This window comes from Lissotriton vulgaris, chromosome 3_1 (assembly GCF_964263255.1).
Source record: "Lissotriton vulgaris chromosome 3_1, aLisVul1.2, whole genome shotgun sequence".
NCBI classification, from domain to species: domain Eukaryota; kingdom Metazoa; phylum Chordata; class Amphibia; order Caudata; family Salamandridae; genus Lissotriton; species Lissotriton vulgaris.
Genome location: NC_141689.1, coordinates 254,854,317 through 254,880,126, shown reverse-complemented (window position 1 = coordinate 254,880,126; position 25,810 = coordinate 254,854,317). Strand labels below are relative to the sequence as shown.

Genomic DNA, 25,810 nt, shown 5'->3' with positions numbered 1-25,810 from the left:
AGTTGGTAGATGCAGGACGAGACCACGGTCCCTACCTGCGGCCCTAGGGATAAGGTGGAATCGATAGTGACCCCCAGGCTCTTCACCGAGGCTACAGGAGTGGGAGAGGGGCCCAGGTCCGCTGGCCAGAATAACAACATGTCATGTTGTTGAGACAGCAGATCCTTCTTAGGACAAAGCCAAAGAGGAGGGCAGATGCATAGCATTAGTAATTCTGAGTACCAGACAGTTGTGGCCCAATCTCTAACCAGCAGCGTCAGCCGCGCTCTGTCCGGTCTTACTTTTTCTAGGGCCTGCGGTATCAGTGACAGGTGCAGAAATGCATATAGGAGGCCTGAATCTGATTGAAAAAGGAACATGTCTCCTAGAGACCCTCAAGGAGGGAATTCTAGACCACAAAAGGTAGAACATTTAGGGTCAGATTTACTTGTCTTTGACGCAACGCAAAGCAGCAAGGCAACTTGCTGTGCACGTTGCGTGAGAAAGAAAGAACAGACATGTGCCATATATGCTAAAATTGGGTGCTCTTTTGCTCTCTCCCAGCACTAGTGCAACATGTGCTGCCTTGCGCCAGCACAGGCAAGGGAGCCTGCGTTACGGGCAGAATTGGTTTTATGCAGGGAGGGACACCTTTCTGCACAAAAACAATCCGTAGAGGCACATTCTTCTTTCCATATGTGCTGCAGAATGCAGCACACATGGAAAGTAGAAGTAATGAGGAAAAATGAAGATATTTCTCCTTGTTACGCCTCAGCTGGGTAAGAGCACCATTTTGGAGCAAACCCAGGTTTACAAGTCTTTGTAAATCTGGGTTTACGTCAAAATACTTGGTAATGCCCATGCTACACCCATGTAATGCCTTCCGGTTGCAAAGAAATTTAATTACTTTGTATTTACTAAACCACTCAAATTACTTTGCGTAGCTTAGTAATTGCCATAAAGGATTTAGCAAAATCTAGGTAAATCTCAGCCCTAAAATTTTAAAGGCAACACAAAGGTCTAAAAGGTGTACACCCCACCAGGCGAATATATTTTGTGCCATCTCTAAGTGCTGATGCCCCTCCTGAATCATCAAATGACACCTCCTGAACTATTCCGCAATGATGTTGAGGGATTCCATTAAATGAGCCCCTGTCAGGCAGTTCTTGACATAAGTACCCACTCTGCCTTGCTTGTTGCACTATCACTTGAGGGTAGTTTGTCTATCAGCACCTGGCTCAATCTGCCCATAACAGAAGGAAAGGTGGATATTGAGCTGCTACAAAAGACTGCTGTCCTGCCTCGGCAAAATGGGTGACCAGAAACTTCTGATTTCCACTTCTTCCAGTTGACCACCGCAACCAAATGTGGATGCATCCAAGACTCCAATACCTATGGAGAAGGAAGGGAGAACAACTTGTCACATGTCAGATTGCCATCCGACACTGATTCATTGGAGAGCCAAATCCTGCCATTATATCATTCCCAATGATGGGCCAACTGAAGATGAATATTCCATTCTCGTGCCCAGTCCTTCTTGGGCACCAAAAGGTACCTGGATTAGCAGTGGTTCGTATATACAGCTCCTTGTCTTCATGCCCAGAGCTGGGATGGAGTCATGGCGGAGGACGATGGCACCAGCTACTGATAGAGCTGATTGAGATGTTGGCGCTTTCCAGAAACCAGAAATGTACACAGTCTGGGGAGGAGAACCAGGTACTTTTGTAATGTACATAACTACATCCCATTCAGACACACTGTCCCTGCTGTAATTACACCTAACAGACCACCTTTTATCACTAACAAACGTATAATCATCCTTCCATCAGTTGTCCAACAAACACCCTCCTCTCCCTTCACCCATAATAACACTAACGCACAACACACACACTGCACACCACCACACTTTGTAACTCTTGCAACAAACCAGTCTAAGATAAACACTCTCACCTCTACTTCATTCCCTTCTACACACAACATACACTCTAGTCATAAACACATCACCGCACCCTCTAAGTCACATCCTCCTCTCACAAACAATACTACACAACCAAATCCATTGCATGAAACATATACATCAGCACCCTTTTTCACTACTCCTCAAAAGCAAAACATATCACACACACCAGCACAACAAGATCTTCAAAGCGCAACACCTCATAATACTTACCATCACAAAATACAAACATATACCCACCTTTGAAACCACACAAAGGAACAAACTCCAATGCCAAGCTTTCACTCTTCCACCACACCTAACACAGATACAGCAATACAGCACCTCTCTTCTAACCGCCTCTCATCCATTGGACAATTTAGAACATTACTACATGACCCACAAGCTGCACCACCTCCCCTGACATACTTCCATTGTGCATCTATGTACCTTCCATGAACTTGGATCTATGTGTCTGTTACTTTTCTCCTGAAAAAGCATATCCAATGCACTACCCTATTTCTCATCCTGTGCCTCTATCAATATCTTTAATCTACATATACGTACCTCCTTTATGTATCTATATACTTTCAATGTAATTATGGATCTATATATTTATCTCTTTCTTCTAATTTAGCATTTCCAATGCACTACCCTATTTCTCAGCCTATACTTCGCTCAACATATCTTTTAGCCCAACCTTCTGACTCATCTCAAACTTCTTCTGTTACTCCTTCCAATGCACTACCCTATCTCTTATTCTATACATCTATCAATATATCCTCTACATCCACTCTCTCATTTATCCCAAACCCCATACCACTACTATATTTGCCAAAATAACCCTTTCTAGACTCTCTCCTACTCTACCCCTCCTTGCATCATCTGACACCTCTTCTACCATACCAATCCCCTAAAATAAACCTTTCTATACTCTTTCCTCTGAGTCCTCCCCTCCAAAACTCATTTTTACTAATCCAAAAGCCTCCTCCTATTGCTAAGACCAAAAAAAAAAAGAAAATGTCACTCTTTTATCCCTCCACTATCCTTTTCAATCGAAATTAACAGACTAACATGTTCACTTCTCAAATTCCATATTAAACTATACTAATATACTACCCAAATAACTGAATAACATATCCACTACTCAAATTACTTCATATTTTTTTACTACACTAATTTTCAACAGTAATCCTTTATGCGTTCCGGAGTGGCGTGCTACTCGCCAGAAAAGCGATTCAACACCCATCAGGGGTTACAAGTGCTATATGAATGCAAATCTTTCTTCCTCTTTTATCCCTCCGCTATTCTTCTCACTCCAAGTAACTGACTAATATCCACCACTGAAATTACTTCCTATTTCACCATATTAATTCACCACTAATCCTTTTTAGGCTTCCTGAATAGGGTGCGTCAACAAGCGCTATATAAATAAAAACCTTTGTCCTCTATCCTTATGCTATTATTCCAAATCCAAATAACTGACTAACCTATCCACCACTTAAAATGTACTTGCATGTTTCACTATACTATTCAACACTAATCCGCTATGGGTCCCGGAGTAGCGTGCTACTCGCCGAAAAAGCGCTTTGACGCCTCGTCAGGGGTAGTAAGCACTATATAAATGCAATTACAATACAATACAATACAATATGCAGGCGCTATTTCAAGACTTACCAGATACAGTATAGTGCCTGGGGAGATTCACAAGGTGAGGAATCAGCAGTTAGAAGTATCCATCAGAAATTTTAGGAACATGAAATGACAATTGCCGTGCATTTCTAAATGCTAAGTTGGAAAATTGATAATATCATATAGAAAAAGATTTCAAATTGTATCTTTACCTGTCCCAGTTTGAAATCTGGCTTTGGTTAGCCTCCATCAGCAAAATGTCATCAATCTCGTCTTCTATTCGAAATGGATGCTGAGAGGTTGGTTCGTCCTCAGGACAGGAATAAGGGGTCATGTAGGGATGCTTCAGAGCTTCTTCTGCTGTTAGCCGATCCATGGGGTTAAACGTCAAAATTCTTTCCAGGAAATCAATAGCTGTGCATAATAATTCCAGAATCAATTTTTTTTGTATTGCAATACACATAAAGATGCTGCTTTGATTAATTCTTTTTATCAGCTTATATGATGCAGGTGTTAACATTTAACACACTCAGACAAATACTGCATCCTGCTCCCTTCCACAAAAGAAACCAAATAATACAGGATGAGTGTATTATAAGGGCGAAGGAAATATACAAGAATTTTTGAAAACATGTCTCTAGCAGTACTTTAAACATGTAAAAAGTTGAATGTACACTTAAGGACAGAAAATAAAACTATTATTGATAATGTTACCAAGTGGCACCTAGTGATCTTTAAAAGTGGTGGATCATAGACCTTTTCCACAAATTTCAATGAGGGAACGAAGGGAGTGAGCTAAATTGCTTAAAGAAGGGTCAGGATGTTGTTCGCCTGAGAATTTCAGGTAGGGGTTGTACTTGCGGAGAAAACAAACACAGAGGTCGAAATATTGGGCATTATGGGTTACATCGGTAAAATGAAATTACACTGGGATAAAGGAAATTTTGCCCTAGCTTAAAATCTCAACGACCTCCATGCGATAGATTTACACATGCTTTACAATTGAACTTGCCATATAATTACATATGCAGAAATCTCTTGCATGAGATATTTAATACAACACAGCCTGAAACTAGAAGAGCACTTGCATGACTTGGAAAAGAAGCCCCTGTCCCACTTGAAAAGAGAGCCAAATGCAGAGAGCAGCGGGTTACATGAAGCTTCCACACCAGTGTGAGGTGAGTGACCACAATCAGTCCTGCCAATCTTTAAGAGAAGATAAAGGAGGTGAAGGAGTCTGGGCATCAGGACTGAAGAGAAGCAGGCCAGGGCAAAAAAGGACAAACATGAATTTCAGCTTTCATCCCCATCAACCATCATCGTTATAGTACAGGGGTGAAAAAGTGCAGCAACTGAGTGACACTCAAGTTATATAGAAATGTGATATTAGTACTGCCGGTCCAACTGGCATTCAAATAACTTAAATCCTTCCCCTGTTGGAGACACGGAGAGAGAGCCAGTTGGCAGTAGTAGTGGTCAGTTTGCCCACTAGGTTACACTACAGCCCTTTATCCATGAGATAGTCAATAATCTTAGCCACCACAGTTCTCCGGGTGCACTGACACATGAAGATATGCCAAGTTTGGTAGAAAACCCAAGAAATTGAAATATCAAGACTTGGTGGACAACCAGAGATAAGAGAAGGTGGGGTATTTGTAGAACACAGACAATCCGTAATCAACTGTTAAGAAGTACAGAGATAAGAAAGCTTCTGTTTTGGCCTGCAATAGAAATCATAAATTCCCCTCCAATGTATTCTCTGCGCAGATTAAGAGCCCAATTTAAATGTTGATGGTAAGCATGCTCTGTCACAACGGCATGATTGTCGGCTGGCCTAATTAGGTAGTAGATCGTCTTCCTACCAAACTACATAGGTATACAAATCTCTCCTTGAATTAACGGGTGGCCCATAGTTTGACCACACGAGGCTAATTTGTCTCCACAGTGGCCAAACTTCTCTGTTGGCCAGATGGATTAAGGGCCGTTGTAGAATTAACTACATGTCTGTTCGCCCAAATATGATGGCCATTTTGTACCGCCCATCATATGACCTGTTCCTACTGTATGACCAGTGTCCTTGCAGTCACAAATAAAGAATGACCTAAGAGCAAGACATGCCTTCTACTTTCCTTTTTGATTCTTTCGTCTATGTTTGAATGTTATCTTAAATGAATGTATGATTCTAATTTCTATTTCTTTCTCATACATGTTCCATCCATCTCATCTTGTACTTCTATCCTTCCAAAAGACAAGCATACTGTTCATTGAAAAGTGTATAAACCACCAGCTTTTTTTTAATGTATTCTCTTGTTTCTGTTTGTTCTTTGGCTGCCATTCTTTGCCAAATGTTTATTTCCTGTTCCGTTCTATTATTAAGGATTTATCTGCATCTTCTGCACAAAACGTCATGCAGCCAAAATGTTAAATAAAGTGGAAATTGAACTCTGCTACTGAAAAATGTTCACTGTAGTCCTTAGATGAGGACTAGTGAAAATCAGCTGTTCAATTTTGTTTAACAAATCGGAAAATCTTCCTGGAGGACACTTGATGCTGAATCATACACAAAAAAAGCAAGACAGGTAACATCCAAGGGAAATCATAGATCCCCATCATGTTGATAAAATGCAAAGTTCTAAAGCGTTCCTTTACTTCAACTTCAATAGCAGGATGCAATTCTAGAAGACAGTATTTGGCTCCATGGTAGGGGGTTCTCCTCTCATATGCAGAATAAATATAGGGAGAATTAATCCTCAAAAGATTTCCTCACACAATCAATGTTCTGCATTTTCTCATATCACAAGTAATACACTACCAATCTCATCATATTTGAAAGGATGTTATAGAGACTAAAAAATAAATGAGTAATGTTTTACTAATAGGCTTCTGCCTGGAGTATTTTTTTTAAACACTCCAGTTTCTAGGGGTTAACAACAATCTGAAAGCATAAGCACATAAATCTTCGAAATTCATTTCATTGTGCATTGTGTATCAATAAACAAATGAATTTCTCACAAATGTACACTCTGATGAGGATCAGGATCAAACACTGTGGAGCATTTTTACAAAGAAACTGCTGGAGCGTGGGTTAAGCCAAGATTGCTAATGCTGTGCTCCGACAATTTTTAAATGAAGGAATGCACCGCATTTACAAGAATGCAGCATACCCCTGCATTTCCCATAGTGCTGGCGCTGAGTTTAGCTGCCTAGCACCAATGCAGGCACCCTCGCACAATAGTGTGAGGGTGCCTGCATTGCGGGGAATGATTGTTCTTATGTAGGAAGGTGTCCCTTTCTGCACATAACCAATCCGTAATGACAATTTGTAATATCAATGTGTGCTGCTTTATGCAGTTCATGAAGTTGCAACTCGTCATTATTCAATGATTGTTTATGTGTAGGGAGGGACACCTTACTGTACATGAACAATCACTAGTGACGATTTGCTGTTTCTATGTGTGCAAAAACAAAGAGAAATGGATCATTTCTCCTTGTTTCGCCAAGTTAAGACCTTGTTTACCCTGGCTGTATTTTTGCCGCTGCCTCATATTTACGCAACCTTATAAATAGGGGGCAGCGCCAAAAAGCAATGCCGGTCCCATTCACACTAAGTGCTGCATGAAAGGGGTCCTTATTCACAAGGCGGCATTAAGCCACATTAAGTAGCTTAACGCCGCCTTGTAAATAAGGCAAAGGGCTTATCGCCACCAGAACGTCACAAACAGAGACGTTCTGGTGGCAATAAGTTCATGTAAATATGCCCCTGTATCTTTCTATTTATTTTATTCAACTTTGGAAATACTGAATATTGAAGTCTAGTGCAAAAAGGGAGCCCCCTTTGAGAATTAATAGAGGTCAGGGAGAAAAGGAGAAACAACAATAAATATGATAAGCAAATAAGCTCCCTCACAACCTATTTTTCTTTTAAGTTAAAGACTAAACCTAGTATAGGCTAGACAAATATGTGGAAAAATATATCATCCATACATAATACTAGTTACATTTTAACTTTGTTATTTATTTTTCTTGGATATGCATGACTAATACATCAAAATGAGTTGCGTCTCTTTTTCTATAACAAGATACAAGTTTGTTTCTGATAGATTTGTCTTTTTATACATTATTATATATAAACCAATACATAAAAAACGTATACATTTTTAAATACGACACTGTGTTCTGGACCCCTTAATGAAATCAAATATATAAACAAGTCAAAATTATTAGTCGCAATCAGTCAAACCAAACAAACTCACACATTACCCAAACATACATACACATCTGGGTCGGGGGGGGGGGCAAGGAAATTCAAGGGCACCACGACTATGTTGGATGAAGTTGTTCAACAAGGTCTGTACAATGAGGTCGACACGCATTTCGGTGGGGTATAACAGATGGTAAACCACCTTTCTCAGGACCTTCCCAAGATAGTATGGATTCACACAACAACAAATGGGTACAGGTAAGGCTAATATACAATTTGCTCTCCTGTGGATGTACAGAAAGGCTGGGCTCGAGATTATATATAGCATATGAGGCAACTGTAGTGTTCTCCAACACTGCACTGTGGTACCTGAGCAAACTAATGCATTTGAGTCTGCTTTTACTCTATTCGGTATTTACTGTGCTCCAGGCATTATGATCTAGTTGTCATCATATGTTTCCTATGCGCAGAAAGTGTGGCGTCGAATTCAATATACTCTGTCCAGAGAATAGAACCAGTGTCGGACTGTTTCAGATTTATGTTATCGCCTACTTCTTCAATAGCATCTACATTGTCCCAAGTTATAATTCATTCCAGTCCCCGGGACTCCAGCTGGACCGCCACAATGCTTATTTGCTTATCAATACTGAATATTGAAAATATGGTTTTCGGGTTAAAATGGCACACTTAGATTTAAGGAATGGGGAAACATAATCCTGTTTGTGCTCCGCTGCAGTTATTGAGTAAGAACAAGGTTTATTTTAGTTTAGTTTAGCTTGAGTGCTATATCACATAAGGGGAGTCAGTACGCATGTGAGCAATTGGCCAATTAAATGATGAAGCATAAATTTAGTCTTAGGATTCTGCATGTTAAAGGAGGTAGAAACAATCAAAGATGTACTTCAACACCAAGAACGATGGATCCATACGCATCCCAAACATAACTATTCTTATCTGCAAGCGCCACTGTGCCACCTAGAGAACCTCAAAATGTGCACAGAGATGGAGGGGAGATATTCTTAGCAGGACAGAAGATCCTTTGGGGATCAAGTGAAACATACAGCAATTACCTATTACTACAATAAACTCTTTTTTATTTTATTGATTTTAGTTTAGAACAATCAAAAAAATGAAGATAATAAGCAGGAGACTGAAACGCTGCCGAGGACTCGCAGGGTAAACAAACTTTGCCGCCATTTCCCGCCACACTCTGAGGCCACGCCCCTTTTTACGAGGCCACGCCTCTCTAACCAAGTCCCCCTTCCTCCATAAATATGTGCATGTACAGAACGCGCAGCGGGCGTGACGTTTGCGCGCAGAAGGCGCGCCTAAGGCAAGCCCGTCTGCGCCCGTCCGCGCCAGCTCCGGGCCTAGGGCCAGCCACGCTGCCAGTCAGTCACCAGCCCCAAGAATCACGTGGACCAGCACACAGCTACTAGACCTAGGTAAGACATCCTGCCCGTCTCCCATCACCTGTAGCTTTCCCCTACCCTGCCCCTTCCCGCACAAATGCCCCAACTGTCCTTTCTCCCTCTGTCCCGACTGGACTCGTACTAGGAATAGTACACCAACTACCAAACAACCCCCCCCCACCAACACCTACTCCATGGGTTTGGTGAACTGTCGCTCTCTACCCAGTCACGCCAATGACATCTGGCTTCTACTGTCTACCTTAGCCTGGGACGCACTGTTCCTAACAGAGACATGGATTAAAGACTCCTTCAACCCTGACATCGCTCTAGCTCTACCCACTGATTACAGTTTCACGGGACTCAGCCGTGAAGGCTCCAAAACAGGAGGAGGAATCGCGGTGATTCTAAAGAAGCACCTGAAAATCACCTCAAGAAAAATCTCTAATATTAACCCCATTGAATCTATGTACTTCTCTATCACTGACTCCTCCACGGCCGTCTGCTCAGGGATCTTGGTCTATAACCCCCCGAACACCTCTCAATCGTCTGTCCAAGAGCTGTTGGCTGCAACAGCAGATCTCTCCCTCAAACATCCCCACTTCATGGTTCTGGGAGACTTCAACCACCATGTTGATGTAAGTAGTTGTAACCGCGCCTCCCAACTCCTCGAATCCATGCAAAACATCACTCTTACGCAAAAAGTAAAAGGCCCTACTCACAAAGCAGGCCATACCCTTGACCTTATTTTCTCGAACAGCGAGAAACTCCAAATCCTCCCTTCACTACATCTACCATGGTCCGACCATTTTCTTATACCCTTCGAGCTACCCCTGACTCTAGCTACAAAACAAGAGTCCTCCATCAGATCTCAGGGCAGAAAATGGCACAAACTTACACTTGCTACCCTAGAACCAAATTACCACAACAGTCTTAGCCCTCTCCCGGACGACCTCAACAAAGCTGTGAGCACACTAAATAGCGACCTCACGTCCGCCATCGAGAAAGTAGCGCCTCTTCAAAGCCTGTCCTCCCGTAGAAAACAACCATTGGCCCCTTGGTTTACGGAAAAACTACGGGCACACAGAAGCATGTGCAAAAAGCTAGAACGACAATGGAGACAGAACTACGATACCGGAGCTAAAGCCCTCTATCGTCAAAGCCTTAAAGAGTTTCGTAAACTCAAACGCCAAACCATGAGCACTTACTTTTCTGAAACAATCGACAAAGCAAAAAACTCGACCAAAGCCCTATTCAATATAGTGAAAGAATTCACTCACCGCAGCGCACTCTCGACCCCTGTGCCCATGTCACAGACACTATGTGAAAACGTATCCAACTTTTTCGAAGAAAAAATTGCCAACATAGCGGCAGCAATCCTTCAGAAAGATTCCGATACCACCAAAGACCCAATCCCCAATAGCACTCATGCGTTTACCTCATTCCAACCACTTAGCCAAGAACTTGCTCTAAAACTATTTCTAGAATGTAAATCTGGCTCACCTCTGGACCCAGCCCCAGCTCTTATCATGAACGAAATTGCCCCCATCATCATTAACCCCCTACTTGACATCTGGAACTCCTCACTACTCACTGGGGTTGTTCCCGCAGCCTGGAAACACGCCATGCTGATCCCTCTCCAAAAAAAAACGGCGTCGACCCTTCCTGTCTAAATAACTACAGGCCAATATCACTTCTACCCAAACCCACAAAAGTTCTGGAAAAAGCTGTCCAAAAACAACTGTCACACTACTTGGAATCCAACTCCCTATTCCACGACACCCAGTCAGGTTTCAGACCGGACTAAAGTACCGAGTCGGCGCTACTCGAGGTATCTGAATCGATCCGCGAATGCACGGACAAGGGAGAGGAGGCCATGCTAGTCCTCCTCGACCTATCCGCAGCGTTCGATACCATCTCGCACGAAAAACTCCTGACCCGCCTACAAGAAGTTGGTATTAGCGGACCCCCACTTGCATGGATAAAATCCTTTCTCACAAAAAGAATACAGCAAGTGATGCTAGGACCTTTTCTCTCCTCCAAAAAACAGTTGATCTGGGGCGTCCCACATGGCTCTGCCCTCAGCCCGCTCCTTTTCAATGTATACCTCAAACCTTTGGCCAAAGTTGTAGAATCCTGGGGCGTCAAAGTAACCTTCTATGCTGACGACACCCAACTGGTGTTCTCCTTCAAAGAACACACTGAAAAATCTTTTACCAACTTCCGCCTCTGTATGCTCAACATCGCAGCCTGGATGTCCGCCAACAACCTGAAACTCAATACAGACAAAACCGAGGTACTGTTCTTCAATCAAAAATCGCCTATACCCTCCAACCTCTGGTGGCCGTCTGAACTCAACCCCCCCCCCCAGAACCAGTTCAAACCGCACGCAACCTTGGCTTTCAATTCAACACCTCCCTCTCCTGCAAAACTCAAGTCAACAAAGTCACCTCAGCCTGCTTCGGCAAACTCAGAATGATAAAAAAAATCATCCCATACCTCCCACTGGAGTCCCGCAAAACGGTGGTCCATGCCCTGATTACCGCTCATCTGGACTATGCCAACAGCCTATACGTAGGCGCCCCCACTTACCTCATCCACCAACTTCAAAAAGTCCAGAATGCGGCGGCCAGGCTTGTCTGCAATGTCCTCTATCGCCATTCCATCACACCCCATCTAATCAAACTTCACTGGCTACCTATAAAACTCCGTATCCAATTCAAGGCCTTAACACTGGCCTTCAGAGTGCTCAATGACAGAGGCCCATCCTACCTACGTCACAGAATGAGGTTTTCACAAGCACCAAGAAACCTGAGATCTAATCATCTTCGCCTCATGATCTGCCCCCGCTTTCGCCTCACACGTACAGGGGGAAGGGCCCTGGCAGTAACAACCGCCAAACTATGGAATCAGCTACCCACTGAACTAAGATTCCTGACATCCGAACCCCTATTTAGAAAAAAACTAAAGACCTGGTTATTTTCACAGATCTAAGACCCCTCTATACTTCCCCCGACCCTCCTGAGACTATGTCTTCAGTGCCGGGACACCTCCGTCGGAGGTAGCTGCGCGCTCTACAAAATTCAAAATAAATATATAAATAAATAAATCACCACGGCTCCAAACGTAAATATTGCCTCACCCAAATTTAAGTGTGTAAGACTGCACTAAAACCCCACATAGGTGTGTTCCTTCAACAAGTTCTTTGCCATCAAACATTTTACCGGTTTTTGATTGGAACTTTCTCAAGTAGACTTCTCTATTCAGACAAACTTACTGGTTTCTATTGGAGTGCAGAATTCAGTTCAATGCTATATGAGTAGTGTCTTTTGGAAGGTTGTTTCTAAATTCCTTAGCTGCAATGAGTTGAGCAATACTAGTTGAAAAACTACTTTGGATAAAACAGATGCATAAGAGCTGACCATCCTTCTCATACCTCGTTACTATAACATGACGGCAAATCCCACTTTAACTCCATCCTACAGGGAACGCTCTTACATTTACACAATATTTAAAGATCCCGCAATCCTCACATGGGAAATCCCCTGCCATCTTCATCCTTCTTCTGAGTTAGTTAGGACCATACCACTTTGAGTAACTGTGTGCCTCAATTTCAGAAAGAGTTGAAGACACACCTTTTGAAAGTGCACTAAATCAAGATGCAGTAACAATCTACTTCACCTTCCAGAGCCAGCTAACTCTCCAGTCGCTTTTAAACTATATCTTCCTCCATGTAAAGAGCTCTGTGGTCTTTCTGCTAGGTTTGCACTACGCAATGCCACACACATACATGTATGCGCACCTGCTTCATTTTTCTACTAAAAACAAACAGCTAAGACACTTCATCATGTATTTCATCCTCCAATATCATTATATTGAATGCTCATGTACCTTCTCCATTTACTTCGGGGAGCAACTTCCTCAAAGGCTTCTTCACTGCCCATGATGTGCTGACGAAAGCTGGCATGACTTTGCAAAGTTCTTCTTTGTCCTCTTGACGGACAACAGGGATCGTCTCTAAAATCAACTGCATTTGTTCCAGCTCATGACCGCCTATGGAAGAAACCACAAATAATTAGAGATGTCATAGTTATATTAGTGCCTTGTGAATATGGTATTTCCTATGCAGAATAAAAGAAACAATCCCAATGGCATCAGCTTCTGAGAAACACATTCAGGTCATTTCTTTATATCTTTGCTTTAGAGCAAATTACTTTGATGTCACTCGACTACCATTTTCTCATTCCCTCTATGCAAGTGGATCACATGATACCTTTCCATGAAGCACTTTGAATACTGCCACTAGGGTATTCCACAGAACTCTCATTCAGGTCACCAGATCACTCCTTACCATCAGAGACGAGATTAATCAGTCCAGTTTATATTTAACAAACGATCATAAACTTTGAATGGGTCTAATGAGGTGATTCATTATTCACCAAACCAGGGTTCTCCAAAGTTGGTCCTGGAGGGCCGGATCCATGCCAGATTTTAGCATATCCCCATTTAGAAAAATGTAGTTATCTTAAAAATCTGGTATTGATCCGGCCCTCCAGGACAGACTTTGGAGAACCCTGCACCAAACTATCAAATAAATGCAAAAGCTTTGGAACATGGTATGTCTGACAATTTGGTAATATTTGTTAAGATACTTGGTAACGTTGCTGCAACAAATTCCTGCTACTCTGCATGGCCAATACAGAACTAAATTGAGAAATAGAAGCATCTGTAAACATTTCAATAGATCTGTTAACAAGTTCAACATGTTTTTCAGTGGATCAATTTGTGATGCAGTATGTTTTGATAGTTTTGGACACTTGACTCTATACAACCACAAAAATAAAATACCAGTTTCCAAGTTACAGGTTTTGTGCAATTAGGATTTTCAGTAAACTTGACAAAATTATGTCTTGTTTCACTTTTACTTCCTGTGTTAATCCATGACTTGGTTATGTTGCCAAGTAACATATTTTAGCAGCAATAATTGTAAAGAAACAAGCACATATGTGGTTCTACATCTAAATACTTGGTTGCAAGCTAATATAACGATGAAGAAACATACTGCAGTGGGCAAAACACGAGGCATTATCTATAAACGTAGTGATGAAAAGCTCAGAGTAGGACTTGACATGAGCAGTATCATAGGGGAGTGTGCTTTCACTGGATCTGCTCAATTGCGCCATGGCCATAGAAACAGCTACTGAAATAGGCACCTATCAAATTGGTAAGGCAGGCCCTCTGCAGACTGGAAAGGCTGCAGACCACATACCATGGACCTGCTGTAGACACTTGAATGTGCTGTCCAACCTGGTCTCAAATGCACATCTATAAGCGGAATGGCTGTGAATGGGCTTTAGAAATCATTGGAGATTTTACCAAACTATAAGTCAAAGAAGGCCCCTTAAACTATTTAGCAGGCACTGCCCATCTTGGTAAACAGTTCTTCAACATCAGTACTCAACATCCAACTCTGAGATCTCTGTCTCTGATCCTCATCATTTGTTTTGGGTGGGCTCAGCTCACCACTGCCTTTCATCTTGGTGAACCTGCTTCAAAGCATTTTTCTCATTAATCATGAATGCACCGTTCTCTTGACTTTGCAAGTTTGACTCTGTGGTTCTGTGAAAATGGGCCTTGTCTTGTAAGGTCATGGTTCCGTCATGATTTTGGTGATGTCAAACCGTATTTAGTAAGTTCGGCTAATATAGAGTGAATTCGTCACGTTAACTAGTGAGTTCATTACGTATTTGGAGATTTCGTCTCGAACATTGGTTCAATTTTATTTTTTGAGTCTCCATTTTGTGTTGCCATCACGCAGGCCGATGAGTGTGGTAGAACGAACAAAGCGGCCTGGCCTTCATGTGTTGGTGTACATTAACAGGGTCTTTCTTGGCGTTGAGGTGAATTGCAAGGATCCGATTCCTTCACCTGAAACTGACCCTGCCGAGTCAATTTCCCTGGTTTGATCGTTGTCTGAGATTGCCAATCACTGTTCGGGACATCGTTAAGTTTTAGTCTCCTTACACATGCCTTATCTTGCAAACTATCAGTCATTGTTTCCTTTTCTTTGCTCTTTACTACATGCATTGTGCCTTTCAATTATGGGTTTGTCCGGCTTGTGGAGATTGGATTTGGGACATTCCCAATGATTAACTTTGGGTTGGGATATTGCAAACTGAGCTTTTTCGTCATGTGATACTTTGTTTGAGAATGTACCCCATTGGTTCGAATTTTGCGCTGTGGGTGTATGTTCTAAATGTGAATATTGTGTATAAAAGGAGATGTCTTGCTCTACAAATTTGAGCAGTCTCCTGAAATACTCCATGCTGTATTTTTAGGATCACTGTTACTGGCTGCAGCTAATAAATTTGGTCTCTGACGCCACCCAGAAAGATTCCGTGTCTCTGTATACCAAGACAGGTGAATCCGAATACTTTGGGCGTGCCCCTGGCGCCACTGGGTTCTAAAAGCCCGGTTCTTCAACTGGCTCCCAACGTGGGGCGACTTCAACGGTACCGGTCCAAGCCCGAAGATTGTGAGGAGCTTCGTGAGGAAATTCTGGAGGAGGGCCCCCACTTCATCGACCCCTGCATGTCGAATGTGGACTGAAGGTTTTTGCTACGAGGCTTCCCCTTTCCGACGGCTATGAAGGACTGCTGCCCTGACTATCGCTCTGTCTTGGACCCTTTTGTGATAATTTGTAGAGCGAGACGATAGACGGTCTTCTGGTGGCGTGACAAGACATTTTGGTTAAGTATAAGTGGGTCTCTCCCACGACTTGGCTTTTTTCTTGGGTTCTTTGATTTGGTTTTTGCAAATACCAAAGCCGAGGGGCTCGTACATTTGCGAGTATATCGTGTTTGATAACTGCTTGAAGTTTGCAAGCCCGGTTCTTCAACTCCGAAGGAGGAACTACAGTGTGTGAAAACTCAAGGGAGCAAAGACGGACTGAAGGACTTTCAATGACAGTGAATGTAAAGACGCATACCCTGGGAGAGATGGCCCAGAGCCCATGAAACTACTTGTGCTGCCAACCACCTCAAGATTACTATTTGGTATGTGAAACCTTTATCAATTGGACTAGCAGCCCGTCCGGACGTTGTCCGGGAGCAATTAGGCTTCAGGGTCCCCGCCCACCCCGACCATGTCCGGGGGTCCCATGGAGCCTTCCTCCATATATTGCAGTATTATACCTCTATGTTTACTTTGTACGCTTTTGTAACCTGCACACGTAACTTTTCCCTCCTATACCTCTATGTTTACTTTCTACGCTTATGTAACCTGCACACGTAACTTTTTCCTCCTGTAATGCACTGTTTGGCTCACTTTTGTAATGCTCCGTTTGCTTCCTCTTGCTACCTGCACACGTCACTTTTTCCTCCTATACCTCTATGTTTACTTTCTACGCTTTTGTAACCTGCACACGTAACTTTTTCCTCCTGTAATGCACCGTTTGGCTCATTTTTGTAATGCTCCTTTTGCTTCCTCTTGCTCACGATTGTCATTTTTGCTTTATTTTTCCGCCGCTCACCGCTCCTAACTAAATAAATAAATAACCTACCTCATCCGCCGCTCACCGCTCCTCCCCGCCTGTCCGCCGCTCCTCACCGCCTGTATGCCGCTCCTCACGGCCTGTACGCCGCTCCTCCCAGCGCCATGTTCGCCGGTCCTCCTCGCGCTCCTGGACGCCGCTCCTCCCGGCACTCCTCACGTCAGAACGCGCGTCGCTGCCGGCGCTTCTTCCAAGGGACTACTTTTTTTTTTAGGTACATTTTTTCAATAACGTATATTTATTACGTTTATATAGCCTATGTCCATCTGCACACCCTGACGATTACAACTATGTATCGGGTGTGTGGATTGGCGCTGTGGTTCCCGAGTTTACCCGCCTCAAAGTTTCAAAGTTCTTCCTTTATAATAGTAGTATAGATATATGTTTTGCTCAGAACGAAGTTTAGAAATCAAAATTTGGATGCTAAAATATATTTTCTTTGCTACTTTATATCTACAGAATTGTTTGGATTATTTTTCTCCTGAAGAAGGGGTATTTATTGGAAAACCCCAAGAAGTATCCATTTCATAAAATTAGAAGATCTGTTGAGCAAAGGATGTACAAATATTATTGAAAATAAAAGTTATGTTCCCCTCAAATCTCTCTGCGTAAGAAAACGTCTTTCATTTTAATCCATTATTTGATTTAACTCCTACAGGAGTGTGTATCAGATTTATACAGATTTACCACTGTAAGTTAGGAGAGGGTATAGCTGGGTGACAACCTACTCAGACAAGCATTATTGAGCGAGCGTTAAAGAGAAAACTGTGGTTTATCAGACGGAATGGGGTGAAACATGGGCATTGTCTGGCATGCGAAATGAATCCCTAATTAACTAAAACCGACAATGGATCAGTGTTTAAGTCAATATTTCACTGATTGAGACAAAAAAGTATTCTATGTATTGAAAAAGAGCACCATAAAATGATTGTACAATTATTCATTAATTTAAAACCGAAAAAAGATAATGTGTAGACTACCAGTATCTGCCCTGATTACCGCCATAGTGATGTACAAGGTGTACAAATGGATAAATAATACAGTACCAAAATGCTTTAAAAAAATATGTTGTGCCTTGCCCGAACCCCTAGGATGACCTACCTGGGATTAGTGATGGGGCCAAAAATTTGTCAACCCTGGAATGGAAAAGCAAGTTCTCCTTAATTGTTTCATGGATCCCTACTTTCAGAAATAAAACATAAACTTAATGTTGAAGTCTGTTAAAAACTCACTCTTAGCAAATTAACTGTCACAATGCTCTACTCGACTCACTGTAAGCTATATGTTCTGTAACCTAGAGACGTGGACTGTAAATAAATAAAATCAGATCAGTTAAAACAAAGAGAAAGGTTGCCTTACAATGTAATTAATGACTTTAAGAAGTGAAATCTAAAGTTTTTCGTATGGTGTTACATTCTAAAATAAATATTTTTATATTATGTTAAATTATTACGAGTTTTCTTTTTTTTTAATGAGTGGCTTTTTATGAATCATAATGAATATAGAAGTATATTATGTTCACTTTTTTAGGCAATTTTCTTGAGTTTTTAAGACCTTGTGTGCTATCTTGAAAGTGTGGTCCTACTCGAATTTGTGCCGAAGGCCCATACAACAATAAGTTTTCCCTTGAGGTACTGGTCCTTAAGATAGTATACTCCAATTACATTTAGTATGGTAAGTTAACTATTAAGTGAAAAGGGAGTTGTGTTATTGTTTTTGCTTGGTTGTTCGACACGCCTGTGTTCTGGAACATTGGATTGCGGAAGTGAAGGGCACATAGGGCCCTCATTAACTGTTTGTGGTACGTTGTCTAAAATGGATCCGCTGCCATGGCAATATAAGTTTCAGACTTTGAGAGCAGAACAATATCTACCGTGGTTAGTTAGGTCTCGCCTGTCGATGCGCATGCGAATCGAGCAAGCGAGACTATGGTGGCTTATCCACTCTTTATCCGATTCCTTGCAGTGCCCGTGACTTTTAAGCTCAATGCGCATGCGCATTGAGCTTAAAAGCGCGTGCACATGCCCCCAGCCGCCTGCCTTGCCTACTCTCCCGCCCCCTCACTTCTTGATTGCACGGACGCTAGGCCGTGCCTCCCCTACTCTCCTCCTCCTACTCTCCTTCCCTCGCCGTCTGTTCCCGCACTCCTCCCACACCCCCGCTCCGCCCCCTCCCCTGCCCGCCGTGTCGTGCTTTACATTTCGCACATTCTCTCAGCCCGCAGTTTGCAGACTATAAGATGGCGCTTTTAGTATATACAGAATGACATTTTATGGTTCGGAGTATGCAAGAACTAGAGTGAATAGTTTCACCGAGACTCGGAAGCAACTACATGAATGTTATAAACAGTAGTGGGGATACTTGTTAAATATGGGCAGTGACTTTCTGTTGTAAAGTTTATTAACCGTTATCTTGACCATACAAGTAAATATATTAAGTTTATTTAAAACTTTTATCACTTTAAGATGGCGCTTGTAGTGAAACAGCATATAAGACTATACCAAGATGGCGCTCACGCTGAACGCCGTCGAGAGAATGTGACTACCGGGACGCAGTACTCCATGCAGGTATGTAGCTGAGTAATCTCAGCTTGCTTTAACCAGACTGGACAATAGTTTTGCTGAACTGTGGCTCGATATATTTTTCTATACTATATCCGCAGGTCACGAACTCGTGATTCTCGTATTCTTGTTTTGTTTGACTTGCTTAGGCAGCGGGGATCTGTGTTTAGGCGCACTGAATAATCGGGTGTATTGTTATACGCACTCTCTTGATCTACGTGTTTTTTCGATATTGTTAGCTGTTTCGCAAATGTTATTAACTTGAAATGGCCAAGTAGCAGTGTGCTACAACATCATCTGTGTATGGGCGCATTGGCTAATCCCGTGCAGTTGTGCCAGCCCTTCCATTATATACGTTGCATTAATATGGGTTCTCACAAAACGTTCTTAGCCAACAGGATCTTTTGTTTTGACACATTCACTAATTCTGTGTAGTGTTAAAACACGTTCTTTTAATCTACGCGTTCTTTTGAAACTGTTAGCTTTTCAGTAAATGGTTTAAAAACTATATGGGCCAGTGTGCTTGCTGTGCAATTGACACTGTCCCAGCTCTTCCAGTATATACGTTGCATTAATGTGGGTGTCTATATATTTTCTCAAGCGGGGCATGCAGTACTATTGACACGGCTTCAGCCCTTCCAGTGTTTCAAATGCTATAATATTGGATTTCCCATGCCCAAAAACGGAACGTTAAGGATAAAGTGCCTGCCACTGTGTGCACGGGTTTGGCTTATGCACAAAACGTTCTTAGGCAACAGGATCGGTTTGTACACTTTCACTAATACTGTGTAATGTTACACGTTTCTAATCTACACGTTCTTTTGATACTGTTAGCTTTTTGACAAATTTGATATAACAGAAATGGGCCAGTGCCGATGTGCTGCATGTAAAGCACAACTTGCTGTGCCATTGACACCGTCCCAGCCCATCCAGTGTGTATGTCACAATAATATCTGTTCTCTAAATTGCCTCAAAAAATGTTATGTTTAAAAGGGTACTTTATTATTTTTCTTTTTTAGTTATGTTTGTTTATATGGTGTCTGCGTGTTTGATTAATGCACAAAACTTGCAAAACTGCAAATGTTCTAAATTTGAAATGTACCAGTGTGCTGCATGTAAACCACAACTTGCTGTGCCATTGACACTCTCCCAGCCTTTCTAGTAAATATATAACATTATTGTGGGTTTTCTACATTTTATCAAGCAGGAATTGCAGTACCAATGACATGGTCCCAGCCCTTTCTCTTTTCACTTTAATTCTTATCCACTGCATCCACCCTGTACCACTTTATGGTCTTCCTTCCATCAGGTATTCCTTCCTTACAGCCGGGGGATCGTGCTAGTGAGAAGCGCTGCTGCAGTTTTTGTTACTGGAGGCCGATTATTGCAGCACTGCTGCAAAAACTGCCCCCACCACTCAAAAACCTGCCCCCACCCTTCCCGCCTACCAGGAAAGCGCTCGCTGCCACTACGACCAGTGCGGCCTTTACTCCATAACACAAGTAAAAAAAACTAAACAAAAACATAAACAATTCTAAAAGCACTAACTCTAATGGTGCGAGACCTGTTGCATTTCCAATGCTTGTTTTTAAATTGTGACTTCTCTGCATAAATGACCGGCGTGCCTGGATGTTTACTTGTGTCCACGCCGCGGATTTAATGCCACAGTGGGGCTCTGAATTCGCTCCACCTTGTTTAGCCTGACATGCTCTTTCGAAAGCGCCTCTGCCCTTCTGAAGGTCACATTGGCATATTGGCCGCTTCGGTTATCTCTGCGTGACTGCCCTTCGACAAAAGCCAGATCCCCCCCCCCCCCCCCCCCCCCCCTTTGCTAGCACACATTCCACAGCTGAAATATAATTATAGTGTATGATCAAACACAACAGTGGATAACTCAGTGGCTGATTGTGCTGCTGCGGATGTGTAACTGAAGCCCAGACTTCTAAATGTGGCTGATGCAAATTGGTTTCAAAATGTTTTGCCTATTTCCTCATCACCTCCGAGTGCTTCTTTCGACTCCTTCCCCATAGCTGTCCAATGTGGCCCTATAAAATGAGTGATTTTTAGTGAAGAGACGTGTACAATACTCCCATTATAAGTACTGGCTCACAAGTCAAGAACATAATTAGGCGGACGGTGAAAACTAGGACTGCCTGGATGTTATTCTCCTATCTACTAGCAGGCTGAAAGTCCGTCTCATATCTACTAGCAGGCTTAAAGTCCCTCTCATATCTACTAGCAGGCTGAAAGTCTCTCTCATATATTCTAGCAGGCTGAAAGTCCCTCTCATATATTCTAGCAGGCTGAAAGTCCCTCTCATATTTACTCGGAGGCAGAAAGTCCCTCTCATATCTACTAGCAGGCTTAAAGTCCCTCTCTTATCTACTAGCAGGCTGAAAGTCCCTCTCATATATTCTAGCAGGCTGAAAGTCCCTCTCATATCTACTCGGAGGCAGAAAGTCCCTCTCATATCTACTAGCAGGCTGAATGTCCCTCTCATATCTACTCGGAGGCAGAAAGTCCATCTCATATCTACTAGCAAGCTGAATGTCCCTCTCATATCGACAGTTATGATCTCTTCTACAATCTTGACTTTTCCTATCGTCTTGTACACGACTGCTCTTGTCCAGCCTGCTGAAGGAAGCAATACTCTTTCTCCTCCTCCATCCAGTGGGTCCACGTGAGAGGCACTCTGGCCTCAAAAGCCGCTCAGTGTGTTTCAAAAGAGAGGTTTCTTATTAATCTCAGTTTCAGAATTCCACGTCAGCAATTTAGTGTGGCAAAGTATGTTTTTTTTTTTTAAAGAAACACAAGAAAAACGGAAATAATGAATGTGGATATGTAAGAAATAATGTGCTTAATTTGTGCCGGTTGTCTCCGTTGCTCAGCACCGGCATTTATGGCAGCCTGCCACATGGTGGATCTGTTTGTTTGAATTAGGGATGAAAACAGCAACAGTGGTTTGATAATTCTAAATACATTAAAAATGACTAATACCTTGTGCCCAAGCCATTCTTATAGCTTTGGGGCATTGAATCGTGTGAATCGTCACACATGTAGAAGTGTGATGGTTAGTAGTTGTGTTGGCATCGTTCTTGGCATCACTGGAAGAGGCAGTGGGCAATTCGAGCTGTGGTACCCTCCTGACAAGGCCCTGGCACTTATTGTTTTACAAATTAAGCAATGGAAAAGATGTAGCGTTAAGGGGAAGCCCCCGTTTCCTAAGCCTGCGAAACAAAAGACAAACAGGCTAAATTGGAAACTGGTAGGAGGTCGGCAAAAGCCCTCACCCGTCCGCCAGGCCTTATCTACAGACCTCTGCCGGTCTGGCACCTCTGTGCCGAATCTCTCTGCAGGGTCAGTAGATGCATTTTTGGAACAGCTGAATGTCAAGAGGGCTGCCATGTTGATGCATGGCATTCTTTTTCTCAGCATGGTCTCAAAATGGTTTTGTTTCTGAGAAAGAAAAAAAGTACATTTCCTTAAAGCAGAGATTGTCAGACATTTTGGGGTTTTGCCTGCACAGCACTTGTATTGTGCTTGTAAAATCTCTTGTTAAAACAAAAGAAATCTTAAAAGGGGCTTAAAGCCCACCATAACTTACCATTTGTTGTCTGCAAAGCCCGTCTCACTGACTGCCCTCTCATTGGACAGTGCCACACAGGCACCTTCTGGTTTCACTTTCTGTTGTGTGTTGGTCCAATGCCATGGAACATGGTCCAAGTACAGCTTCTGGTCCTCAGCCAAAGTCCTTGCACTGACCGGCATTTGTTGTGGTAATTTTTTTAACTTCTTCCTAGCACTCTATACGAGTGCATGTGTATGCAGCCCACCTCCCCTCTCGCCCTTCATTGTTCTGCTGCCCCCTGCCCTATTGTTCATTGTCCCACTCTTGCTTGCCAGTTTTTTTGCTTGCCTCCAACCCCAATCTCCTGTTGGTGCTTGCCCCAAACCAATTTGCCCAACCCCTCCTCAATTCTTGCTTGATTAGTCCCAGCCGCCTCCTTTCTTTGGTTATTGACCTGCTTCTGTCTCCGGGTGGAAGCATCCATTGTCTTACCAGGTTGGATGGTGCGGTGTACAACTCAAATATCCCCTACTCTCCTTGAATGCATCACCTGCCAGTTTTGCTTGTGATTGATTGTTGAAAAAAATGGGTGTTAGGGCACATTAATATACATTGAGACTCACGTGGTATAGACAGAGGTTGGTTATTGTATGAATACTGCCGACCAGACGTCAAACCAACCTGTTGCGTGAGTGGGTGCATGGCTTTAAGTGGGCGGGTTTCACCGGGTATGAGCACCCGCAGTTTTTAAAGGGGGCCTCGAAACTGGTCTCTATCGGGCTCTGTTTTGTGCCCTGGGACAGGCGGTCCATTTTTTAGGTCTCCGCTAGCGTAGGCTGCGCACATGCGCAGTCTCGCTGGCGAGATTTTATGTCTCTTAGTAGCGAGGTTAACCCCGCCCCTCTTCTCCATTGGCTGGCCTCCTAAACGCTGGACAGCCATTGGAGAAGAGGTCCAAGTGACGATCTAAGCCTCGTTTTTTTCGGATTGGGGGGGCGTGTTTTTTCGTTTCTTTCTCTCAGTGACGTCCCCAGTCAAAAACACGCCCCCCAGTCTGAAAAGGACGGGGCTCAAAACTTCACTGGGGTTTTAGAAGGTCTCAGGCATTGCGTGTTGTATTCTTTATTATTATTATTATCCAGGCTCGGTGCAGACTCTGTTCAGATAGAACACGGGAACTGCCTTAGGCCCTGTCGTAAGCAGTCGCCATGTAAGGGTCAGGCAAATGCAAATAAAAACATTTCCTGGTACTGTAAAAAAATTTTTGACTCCAACAAGACACCGCCTGTTAGTAGGCTCTACTCTGCCCAGTCTGGCATAGGCATTTGCTGTGAAATTCCGGCCAGATCGACTACCGCGCTAAAGTCTCGGGACTATAGGTTAATGAGCTTGGCACGTGCCCAGGGGCCTCCGCTAGCGTTTAGTGTGTGTCGGGAGCGCTAATGATTAGGATATAATCACATGCACATTTGGTCTCCAAAATGTTGTGGCATCCAGTGGGAGCTTATGGAGGCGGAGTATTCAGAGGCAGGGGCGGGTTTGTCTGAAACCCCTCACTCCTCTTTGTGTCCTCCTCCCCCCTCAACCCTCACCTCCCTCCCCCGCCTGTTCGCGCACGCAGCGGCGCCCCAGTGGACTGGCCAGGGCAAGCGTTACCATGCTCGAGAAGGGTGCGGAGCTCTCGGGCTCCAAGCGTCGTGTTCATCTCAACGCGGCCAATAGCAGCACTGCCCCTGGCAATGGCAACTCATGGGAGGAGGGAAGCTCTGGTTCTGGCAGCGACGATGAGCAGGGTAAGGAGCCTCTGATAAGAGCCTCGAACGTGCTCCCTTCTGCCCCCCTCCTTAACTCACCCGTGTCTCTGTCCCCGCAGGTGGAGGCATGCGGGTCGGGCTGCAGTACCAAGCAGTTGTGCCTGAGTACGATGCGGGTAAGTCTCGGAGAAGGCAGGATTAGCTTCTGGGTGGTGGTGCTAGTGGTAGCCTCGAACTCATTCTTTCTCTAGCATTGGATCTCGCATCAGTGGCACCTCCTGGTTGATTCTTGCTGTGACTGCCATCAAGGGCTATTTGCTCTTTTGGTACATATTAGTTGCAGGTGTGAAAACAGACTGTTGCAGGGTTATGCTATGATGTGTAACTTTATTTTTTATTGTTTGGCCTGTTGTTCATGGGAGAAAGCGTGTTGTGCAAATGTGGTGTGCCCCGGAGGGCGAACTCCTTTACACTTTAAAGTTCTTTCCCTAATTGTCTATTGATCGTTCATGGTTGTCATTTTGGTATCGTGAGTGTATTAAAGGCACAGGAAGTAACTGATAATTCGTAACCATCATTCCCAGCCCATGGACGTTCCAGTCTCTGTTTACAGTACTTTTTATTAGACCTAATTAAGCGTGGGCGAATTTTGCGAATTCGCGAATTTGCGTATTCGTGATCCGCAAAATCCGTGAATTTGCGGATTCGCGGATTTTGCGGATTGTGTGGGTAAAGGCCGGGCGGGAAAACGGTGCACATCGCTAGTGTGAGGGGCAGGGCCAAACGGGCGAGGCTTATATGCGAGTTCACATGCCTCTTGTGTGTATAAAAGGACAGGCACGGATCAGAGAAGCTCGTGGTCACAGGAACTGCACAGGGATTGAGCTTGTGAAAGTCAATAATGCAAAGGCCTCCATCAAGCATCATAGCTAATTTTCGACGATAGATATGGGGAGAACGCACACCTGCCCAGCCTCGACAAAACTCACATTTTTGGGGGGGCTGATTAACTTTGCCATCACACCGAAGAGCGCAGGGGTCCCTGCCCATCATCCTGTAACTATTTTAGGATGGCGCCGGCAAGCTGCCAGCGCCATCCTAAAATAGTTACTAAATTAGCTTCATCAGGAAGCACTAATAGATAAAATAAAGCAGGTGTATCTATTAGTGCTTCCTGTTGAAGCTAACTTAGTAACTATTTTAGGATGGCGCTGACAG

The 25,810-nt window shown here is 43.4% G+C and overlaps 1 protein-coding gene across 1 annotated transcript in view; it reads right to left on the bottom strand.

Annotated features, from left to right (window-relative positions):
• Nucleotides 1-25,810, bottom strand: part of MAPK4 (mitogen-activated protein kinase 4) — a 514,768-nt gene that overhangs the window by 87,151 nt on the left and 401,807 nt on the right. Inside the window, exons 4-5 of the mRNA XM_086960385.1 lie at nt 13,049-13,210; nt 3,760-3,961 (exon numbers count right to left, since the gene is read on the bottom strand). Coding sequence (XP_086816511.1) covers nt 3,760-3,961; nt 13,049-13,210 — 364 coding nt within the window. The remainder of the gene's footprint in view (nt 1-3,759; nt 3,962-13,048; nt 13,211-25,810) is intronic.